The 10,137-nt window shown below is 59.0% G+C and overlaps 1 protein-coding gene and 1 long non-coding RNA gene across 2 annotated transcripts; both read left to right on the forward strand.

Annotated features, from left to right (window-relative positions):
- The first annotated feature begins 4,704 nt into the window (after positions 1-4,704).
- ZG16B (zymogen granule protein 16B) lies at positions 4,705-6,606 on the forward strand. The gene is made up of 4 exons (XM_038540681.1): positions 4,705-4,783; positions 4,868-4,950; positions 5,167-5,266; positions 6,198-6,606. The coding sequence occupies exons 2-4, from the start codon at positions 4,896-4,898 to the stop codon at positions 6,526-6,528; spliced, it is 486 nt and encodes a 161-aa protein (XP_038396609.1). The 5' UTR covers positions 4,705-4,783; positions 4,868-4,895; the 3' UTR covers positions 6,529-6,606.
- Positions 6,607-7,965: 1,359 nt separating this feature from the next.
- On the forward strand, positions 7,966-9,852 carry LOC119872341. Its single transcript, XR_005360387.1, has 3 exons — positions 7,966-8,194; positions 8,876-9,298; positions 9,798-9,852. It is a non-coding gene; the product is annotated as an uncharacterized LOC119872341 (long non-coding RNA).
- The last annotated feature ends 285 nt before the right edge of the window (positions 9,853-10,137 follow it).

Here is a 10,137-nt window from a genome sequence, read left to right on the forward strand (position 1 = left end):
ATCGGCTTTGAAAAAAAAGTAAAAATAAAATATCCCCTTTGGCTTTCTACAACTTTTTTGGAGAATAAGAAAAAGAAAAAAAAATACATTGGTGGTAGCACCCACAACATAAGTGAAAAATGATCACAAGTCTAATAAACCAACATTTACTCTATAAAAACTATGCTTTTTAAAATTTTATTTTATTTTTAATTTTTTAAAGATTTTATTTATTTATTCATAGAGACACAGCTAGAGAGAGAGAGGCAGAGACACAGGCAGAGGGAGAAGCAGGCACCATGCAGGGAGCCTGATGTGGGACTCGATTCCGGGTCTCCAGGATCACACCCTGGGCTGCAGGAGGCGCTAAACCGCTGCGCCACCGGGGCTGCCCTAAAATTCTATTTATTTATTCATGAGAGACATAGCTAGAGAGAGAGAGGCAGAGACACAGGCAGAGGGAGAAGCAGGCTCCTTGCAGGGAGCCCGACGCGGGACTTGATCCGGCGTCTCCAGGATCCCACCCTGGGCCTAAGGCAGGAGCTAAACCTCTGAGCCACCCAGGCTTCTCCATATAAGTATATTTAAAAACCAAACAAGGACCCAGTTGGTGGGGTGCTAAACTGCTGAGCCCCCCGGGCTGCCCTATAAAAACTATGCTTAAAAAAAAAATCTTGATCTCAGCTCAAGTCTTGATCTTAGGTTGTGAGTTCAAGCTCCACATTGGGCTCTGCACTGGGCATGGAGCCCACTTAAAAACAGAAAACCCACGACACCTGCATGTAAATATTTATAAATCTCGGCCACTGTTCCTAATCATTTCTGAAGCTAGCTTTCCTATGGGTGCAATGCTTTAGTCAAATGCACTTCATGTCTTCAAAGGGTTTTAAACCACGAGAATGGCTCCCGTGAGCTCCTCCCACAAAGGAAGATGGACCCACTTCCCACCCTGTTTGACACTGAAGGCTTCTACTTTCATATCCTTTATAAACATATAGGTTAAGGAACACCTCTCAGTTTTTTTGTGTGGTTTTTTTTTTTTTCTTTTTTCTTTTTTGTGTGGTTTTTTTAAGGTTTTATTTATTTGAGAGAGAGAACATGCACTGGGAGGAATGGCAGGAGGAGAAGCCGACTCCCCATTGAGCGGGGACCCCAGGATCACGACCTGAGCTGAAGGCAGACTCCCAACTGACTGAGCCACCTACATGCCCCACACGTTTCAGTTTTTAAGAGTAATCACTTTATGTTTGTAAAAGTGGTACAGTCTTACAAAAAAAGAAAGAAAGAAAGAAAGAAAGAAAGAAAGAAAGAAAGAAAGAAAGAAAAGAAAGAAAGAAAAGAAAGAAAAGAAAAATCAAAGCAATACAAAGGAGGACAGGGGAAGAATAGAAAAATGTCCTAAATCTTATCAAGTGGAAGTAACCGAAGTTTTGTTTGAACATTGTTCAAGGATGGGCAGGTGGAAGGATGGGGAGGGGTGGGCCAGGGTGGAGGCCTAGACCCAGGTTCCTGCTTCTCCTAGACACCCCGCAGTCCAGGGGGACTACAAGATGTTTACAGAGGGAATCATTCTCTGAGTGTGTTGGACCCCAGCTCTGTGGCCGGGCCCGAAAGAGAGAGAGAGAGAGAGAGAGAGAGAGGCGCGTGGGGTTGAGATGATGGGGGCGGGGCCGGGGTTCCGGCCACTTGGAGGTGGGATGCAGGGCTTGGGGCTCAGGAGAGGCTCCCAGCAGAGCCCCAGGCTGGCTGGGTAATGCCCTGTGGTGAGTTAGACTGTGGCACCCCTCAAAAGGATATGTGCACTCGGAACCTCTGAGGTGACCTTATGTGGAATAAGGGTCTTAGCAGATGTAAATAAGGTAGAGATCCTGAGTTTCTCCTGGTTAGGATGGGCCGTAAATGCAACAACAGCCGTCTTTACAGAAGACAGGAAAAGGGAAGCCACAGGCCAGCAGAGCCGGTGAGGGCAGGGGAGAGGCTGCAGGGGTGCAGCTATGAGCCGAGAAGCCCCTTGCACCCCCTCCGCCCCGGGCCGACTGGCAGCCACCAGACACTGGAAGAAGCAAGGAAATGTTCTCCTTCAGAGACCTGGGGCTGAGTAAAGGTTTTAGTTGTTTATTTGAGGGGGAGATGGAACACAGGCGGAGGGTGGAGCAGAGGGAGAGGGCGACGGACAAGCAGACCCCGCGCTGAGTGTGGAACCCACGTGGGGCTCCATGCGGGGCTGGATCCCAGGACCCGGGATCAGGACCTGAGCTGCAGTCAGACACCGACTGAGCCACCCAGGCGCCCATGGGATTTTAGTTACATAAAAGATTAGATAAAATGTGTGGTTGGGCGTCCTGGTTTTCCAAAGTAAATGTTGCATTTCTCCGGGGGGAAAAGTGGAAAAAAAAATGCTCGGCTTAGAGCGTGGCATCAGTTTAAGGCCTTCTTGCGTTCTGTGCTGCAAGCCACAGAGTGCAGAGGGGTCTCCCCAAACCCACACCCAGAGGGTGACCGAAGCCCTGACCTCTGCTGGGAGCAGACCGCATTGTTCCAGCTCCCAGCAGAGGGAGGGCTGGGGCCGCCCACGGAGGGATTATGGCCTTGCAAATCCCCTGGTGGGGAGCCTTCCTCCCGAGGGACAAAGCGCCTGTGTGGACTCTCCCCAGGGCCAGCCCTGGGCCAGCGGGGATGAGGGTGCAGGGCGCCCCTCCAGAAAAGGGCCCCTTTGCAGGTGTGCACGGGCACAGGTGTGTGCAGGTCGCGTGCAAGCCGGTGCGTGTTTGCTGTAGCTGTGTGAGCGCACGTGTACATGTGCATCTGCTGTAACCACGCTCCTGCGCTCTGAGAGTGCATGTTGTGTGCGCTCTGGGGCACGTCCGGGCACCCCCCAGCACCCCCGTCATCCAGGAGCACCCACTCTGCCTCCACCCCCCAGGGACTGCCCCCCGGGGTTCCGGGTCATACAGAGCCTCCTCTGGGCGCCGAGCCCGGCCGGCCTGGCACTGGAGAGCGGGCACCTGCGCTGGCGGGGAGCGGGGCCAGAACAGAGCCCCTTTGTGCAGCTCTGGCTCTTCCTCCACAGCGGCCTCCGTGGGCCCCAGGGCCTGTGGGAGGGGGCGAGGAGCCCTGGGAGGCCGGGCTTGGGGGGGCCTGGGCCCCAGGGCCCCTAGGGAGACAGCGCGGGCCCTGAGGGAAGGGTCGAGTCCACTGCTGCGGGCTGCCTCCCCTGCAGGGTGGGGGCCGGGGAGCCCCCAGGCAAGGGCCAGAGGATACACGTGGTTGGGTGTCTGGGTCACCGACTGCACAGCCCTGGGGGGTGAAGGCCACCCCAGAGGGTATGCACGCGAGAGGGCCGGTCTGTGTGCCCGCAGCACTACCCACGGGCAACAGCATTGAAATTCCATAGAACTTTCACGTCGCTAAGTGCTGCGCTTCTCTTGCGTCGTTTCTAACCATTGACAAAATGTAAGGAGTGTTCTTAGCTCACGGGCTGTGCTGCAACAGGCGGGGTAGGGGGGCTCGATTTGGCCTGGGGGGGGGGCGGGAGAGGAGAGTGTGTCCCCGGGCCTGGGCGCCTCATGTAGGGGTGGAGGCTCCAGCGGGACAGGGCCTCCCCCCATGCCCAGGCCCCAGACACTGCCGTCCCAGTGCAACCAGTATGGAGAGCCAGCCACTGGCACTTATGTGACTGGTCACCACTGGCACTTATGCGACTGGTCACCAAAGGACAAGTGTGTCGTTTCTGATCTTTTGCAATTCTGAAGGACACGGCCAAGACCTGCACGCCAGCGGCTCTCGTGAGGGTCTGGTGTTCGGGCCCTTGCACGGAGAAGGATCACCGGATTCTCCTAACGTCCGCGACGAGGCTCTGCGGCCGCCTGTGTACAACTGATGACCCAGTCGCAGCACTCGGGGGACAGGAGCCCCCCGGAAGGCACACACCTCGTAGGCAGGGAAGCCAAGATTTGGCCCCAGTCTGGCTTCAGCAGTAGCACCGGCAGGGACCGGAGACCCGCAGCCTTCGAAAAGTACTCTGTCACCTCCCCAGTGAGTCTGACCCCGAGGCCTGACCCCAGGAGCCCTCAGCACTGGCCTAGGGAATCGTCCTGTCCCCGATCCTCTGTGCCCGTGCCAGGCACCTCGGCTATGCGGTCACCCCAAAGCCCGTGGAGGCCAGCCCATCCCAGCAACGCCTGGCCCACGCACAGAGCAAAGATCATCACCGTCTTCTAAATGACACACCATGGAGGGCCAGCGCCTGGGGGGTCTCTTCCAGCTGGCCCCAGGCACACACGGCGCTCCCCGAGGGTCGGCGGGGACCTCAGCCTCAGCGGCTGGAAGCCCACGGGACACTGAGCTCTGCACAGGCCCGAATGAGGTCCTGGGCCAGGTTCTGAACAAGGCAGGAGCTTCTAGGGGGCACGTGGCCTGGAGCCCCCCATGGGGTGGAGACCTTCTGGCCAAGCTGGGGAGGGCCCCCAGCAACCCCGTCACATCTGGGTGCAGCTCTGGTCCAGGTGCGGAGTGGAGAGGCCCGGAGGCGGCAGGACAATGGTTGTCACCGTCCCGTTTTGTTTGTGTAGGCCATGGGGCCAAGACAATAAGCACAGCGTGTCCGGGAGCCTCCCCCAGGATGGCTTGGGACTCCCCCAGGAAGAGCTCCCACTGCCCGTTCCTTCCTGTTCCCCCCGCGGCCCTCACTCCTTCCTTCTGGATGGGGGCCCACAGGGCCGTGATGGGTATAAAGAGCCGGCGGAGAGCACCAGGCACAAGACTCTGCGCCACCAGGACTGGGCGACAAGACTCTCCTGGCCAGGTAGGGCAGCGCCCCTTCCCCCACAGGCCCGGTGAGGTGGGACGGGGTCCCTGTCGGACTCGGTGGCCTGCCTCTTCCCTCCAGGAGCCTTGGGACTCCCCATCCAGAGGCCATGCTGCTGTGGCTGACCCTCGCCCTCCTGGGGAGCACCGGCTGCTGGGCAGGGCGTAAGTCTGCTGGGTATGCCCCACCCCCCCCAGCCCGTCCCCCTGCGCGGCCACCCTCCGCCCACCGGGCCCTGGGCAGAGCCCTCGCGCAGACCGACTCCAATCTCGGGAGCCCGCGGGCTGCCTGGTGGGGGGGCCGAGCCCAGTTCCGGTCAGGGACGCACCGTACCTCCGCCTGAGCGTCCCTTCCTCCCACCCGATCCCCTCATCACCTAGAGATGTACGGGATTGGGCAAGGCAAATACTTCAGCACCTCTAGTGACTGCGAAATCACCGGGATCCGGGTGGCCACGAGTACCTTTGGCCTGATGAAGAGGTGAGAGGAGCAGGACCTTGGGAGCCGGGGGAGGGGCTTTACCCCCTTTCCCTGTACCTTCGCTGGGCTCCGGAGGACCCTGGGAGTTCTGGAGCCACGGCCTGTCCCTTCGTTCCTGTCCTCAGGCTCCTCCCGCCCTGCACACCGGCCCCTCTGGTTCTGTCTGCAAGTCCTGAGCGGCTTCCTGGGCTGATGTGAAAGGAGGGGTAGATGATGCTTCTCCCTCCTTTCTCATTTGAACCCCAAACAGCCTGTCAGTCTGAGATGCCTGCCTGATGGGGAACCCAGGGGACGGTCTGTCCAGGGGAGGGTCAGAGGAAAGTGATGGTCAGAAAAGACCACTGGCAGGACGCAAGTCGCCAGAAGTGTGCAGAGGCCAAGAGCCAGGCTCTGGGCCTGGCGGGGGATCTGTGCTCTGCACTCACAGGGTCCTGCGGGGAGCGGCCAGCACCACCGGGGACAGAGCGCCGGCAGGGCCAGGTGGACGGAAGCCCTGATGAGCACAGCTAGGCCAGTGTGGGAGTCACCTGCCTCTAGGGCCTGTGACCGGGTCTAGTCCATAACTGGGGCTCAGAAGCTCCAACGTTGGGCCTGGGGACAGTTCCCCACCGTGAGCAGCGACAGCAGCTGGAGCCTGAGGGTTGTGGCGACTTGCCAAGCTCCCCTTATGAATGATGTCATTGATGCCCCCCCCCCACGCACTCCCACTCTTCAGGTAAGGAAACAGGCCCAGAGAGGCTGGGTGACGAGCCCAAGATCACAGGGCTCGAAAGCATCAGAGCAGGAGTCTGAGAGCAGCACCCCTGTGCCAGGACCCCAAATCCACGTGCTTGGGGAGGTCCACCTGTATGACAGGGTTGTTGTCCGTGCAAGGGGACAGAGCACCTGGGGAGCGGGGAGGCAGTATGGCAACTCTTCCCCCGTCTCCCAGTATCCAGGTGAGATGCGGGTCGTCCTGGAGCACAGTGTATGGCACCTCCGGGGGGAACACCCAGGAATTCATCCTGCAGCCGGGAGAGTACATCACTATGATCTCTGGCTCCTACAAGTTGTACATGCACTCCCTGGTCATATACACACATGTGGGTCGCTACGGCTTATTTGGCAAGGAAAGTGACTTCAACTTCATGGCCTACCCCGATGAGGAGGGGCAGGTGCTCACGGGCATCTGTGGCCAGCACAAGCTCTTAGGCATCTCGGGCCTCTGCTTTAACTGGGGCTATCCTCCAACCAACATCACAGAGGTGTATGCCTCCCTGTGAGCCAAGGGGGCCGAGAGGAGCCGAGTCTGGACCTCAGGCTGGAATCTACCGATTAATAAAGCTTCTGCACGAACGGTGCCTCCGGGTGTGGTCCTTGGGTCCGGGGTGTGACCGAAGCCTTCCCAGCCGGTGGGGGATGAGGCCCGGGGAGGAGGTGAAGGAGTAGGGAGGAGGGGGTCCGGCGCCCCAGGCCTCGGGGATTCCGCCAACGACAAGGGCCCGCAACGACAAGTGCAGGCTTCAGGCCTCAAAGATCTTCAGTCTTGAGGAGTCTGGGCTCTGAGGATGCTCCCGACCCCGTCCCTACCCCAAGCCGTCCAGCTGGCCTCTGATGGCCCAGGCTCAGTCCCCATCTTCTCTGGGGCCTTAGGGCAGCCAGCCGTTCACTTATTTGCCCACTCAGCACACACTTGCCGGGGCCTGGGCTCCCCTGGCCACTCAGGGTTAGAAGAGGCCAGGTGTCTAGCCAAAGGGTGCCCTGTAGAAGTGGGTGGTGGCATCTGCATTGATGGGGACACACGCAGGGCATTGTGAGTAGGCACCAGCGTACAGGCAGGGTGATGGGGGAGTGCTCCAGGGAAGCCTTCCTGGAGGAGGCAACGGAGGAGGGTGGAGGGGGAGTGGGAGCTGGCCCCGTAGAGACAGGAGGAGGAGGGCATCCCGGGCCGAGGGACCCGCAGGGGCAGAGGCTGGGACCAGAGGTGGCTGGGGACAGGGCTCTTCGATGTGTGATTTGTGACAGCAGCCTAGGGCGCTAATGCAGACTCCACACCCTGCCCGTCCCAAGCCTGGAGTCCCACACGGGAGTTCGCCGCCCGCGTCCCAGAGACAGCCCCCCAGGGTTGGCCTGGGTCACACAGCAGCAAGCCTCCAAGTTGGGGTTCGCGTGGCCTGGAGCCCCAGAAACAGGCCGACGTTTTACGCCGTCCTGCTCCTTGTCCTTAAAATGCTGGCTGGGGGCCATGGGGTGCTGCTCCCCCGGGGTCCCAGGGCCGGTTTCCGACAATCCTCGACCTAGGCTGGGGAGAAGAAAACAAAACTCCTGTTTATTTTCTTTGTTTCCTACTGGAAATTTCGGGTTTTCTTCAAGTGTGAGTGTGACCTCAGCCGGCTCCTCTGCAGCGTCTGTGACCTTGGCGTGTCACTTACCTTTGTCAAAGGTCATCTTGAAATTCACACTCCTCACAGCTTGCACACCATGGGTGTTTTTAGACTTGCCACTTGATCTGCGGGTGGTAAAAGGTATTTGGAGAACACACCAAGGGGCACATTGTGACAGATGCGTCTGTGCTGACTTTGCAGGACACGGTTTTCCTCCTGCGTGGTGGAAAAGCCCCCCACCCCCACCCCCACCCCCACCCCAGCGGTGCCGTGGGACCCCAGGGCCACTTCCGTTGAATGATTAATTCCTTGCCCTGCAGGTGGCTAAAAGGAAAATCTGTTTTCAATGTGAGAGAGACTCCTGACCACTCTCACAGGGGTGGTTCTTGGGGCTGGCAGCTTGCGGGGGGCGGGAACCCTATGTCCCCATGCGCCCTGTACGGCAACCAGGATGGTCAGAAATGAGAACATGTGGGGTTGAAGAGGGCAAGCACTGATCTGCGTTGGAGTCAAGGCCTTGTGACCAGGATCAGAAGGAAGGACGAGGACAGGGCGGGAGCTAGAGGTGGAGGAGGAGGGGGAGTGGGAGGAGGGGGAGCGGGAGGAGGGGGAGCAGGAGGGGCATGCCAGGGGGCCAGCTCAGCGCAGCAGCCGTGGCGCAGACAATCTGGATCTGCCAGCAGCTGTCAGAAAACCCTGTGTGGCTCCCCCCCGCCTCCCCGTGAACTCCGCGTGCCTGTCCCTCATGGTGCCTGCCTGGGGGGCCCACGAACAGGCCCTTTGGACCCACTGCCCCTGCTCCCTTGTAGCCACCACGGTGCAAGCCCTGCAGAATGCACCGCAGGGGCCCAGAAGGGGGGCGAGGGAGCTTGGGGGCACCCAGGCCTGCTTCCCTTAGTGACAAGGACCATGCACTCTGGCCTGAGGTCACCTGATCTCTGGGCCAGGGGACCCAGGCCCCCATCAGAACCCAGCAGGTGGCCTCATGGAGTGGCCTTCCCCACACAGGTCACTGGGGTGGGCCCCTGGGGTCACAGCTCCTACAAGGACTGCCCCCTCTTGAATCCGGTTCCGAGAGGCAGGAGAGCCTGCAGGGGCGCTCAGCAGCAGGGTGTGTGGCTCCTGCGCCCTGGGGTGAGGCGGGTGCCCTGGGGGTGCTCCAGTGGAGGTGCCCGGGGGGGAGGTGACTGGCGGCCCTCACAGTGATACGCTTGCCTGTCCACGGCACCAACGCCTTGTCCTGCAGGATACGGAGAGCCCCAAACCTCTGCTGGATGCCAGGAAGGAGACTGGCTTTCCAGACCATCTCCCCTCGATGCCTGTCCTGTCCTCGACGCCTGTCCTGTCTGGCCTCAGCGCTCCCAGCTGCAACGGCCCTCGGAAGTCCTTCCTGCTGTCCACCCAGCTTCTGAGCTTCATTGTCAGCCCGCGTTGTCCCTCACAAGTGACCAGTTCTTCCCTATGTGGACCAACCCCCGGCTGCTGGGGCTCCTCCCCATCGGAACACCTGCTCACCTGTCCTCATACCTGAGCTCAGGATGGCTCCTGCCCCCTCAGAGACCCGGGGCCGCCTCTGCTCCCATGTGTCCTCATGGGTCCAGGTGGGCCCAGGGCCCGTGGCCAGGACAGAGGTCTACAATGCTGCGGGCAGTGACCTCTTGCTGGCCTGGTGAGCAAGACTCTAATTGGGAGTGGGGGCAGCTTTCCCACCAGGTCCTCCTCCTGGGCCAGTGTCTCCTGCAGGGTCTGCCCCGCTTACTGCTCCCCCCTGTGGACCCCACCTCCCTGCCCAGCGCACCTGAGCTGTGGCCGTGGCAGCCACAGTGAGAGCCACAGGCCACTGTCAGGGGAGCATGTGCCCGGTGTCATCATGTGTGACCAGGAGCTGGGGGCAGCCTTGTGCAGTGAGGCGCTCAGCCCTCTCTCGAGTGGGAGAGGAAGATGATGGATAAAGGACAACAGAATAGAAACAGAGAGGTGGCCCCGATGGTCTTCCAGCCGAGCTCTAGGCCACCCTGAACCCCAGCTCGCTCCTGCTCTTTCATAGCAAGACATCTATCTCTCAAGGACGGTTGCCAGATAAATTTCAGAATTTCAGATAAAATTTTTTTTTACTGAAGTAAATATCAACATTGCATTTTTTAAAAATTTTTATTTGTTTATGATAGGCACACAGTGAGAGAGAGGCCGAGACACAGGCAGAGGGAGAAGCAGGCTCCATGCACCAGGAGCCCGACGTGGGATTCGATCCCGGGTCTCCAGGACCATGCCCTGGGCCAAAGGCAGGCGCCAAACCGCTGCGCCACCCAGGGATCCTTCAACATTGCATTTTTGTAAGTATAACTATGTCCTAAATATTTTCCCCCTCCCAAGTATAAGTATATCCCAAACACAGTATGGGACGCACTTATGCTAAAAATTTTTTTCCTTGTTTATCTGAAATTCAGATTTAACTGGGCGTACCATCTTTATATTTGCTGGATTTGGCAACCCTAACACGAGGCACGT

Source organism: Canis lupus, chromosome 6 (assembly GCF_011100685.1).
Source record: "Canis lupus familiaris isolate Mischka breed German Shepherd chromosome 6, alternate assembly UU_Cfam_GSD_1.0, whole genome shotgun sequence".
Taxonomy (NCBI): domain Eukaryota; kingdom Metazoa; phylum Chordata; class Mammalia; order Carnivora; family Canidae; genus Canis; species Canis lupus.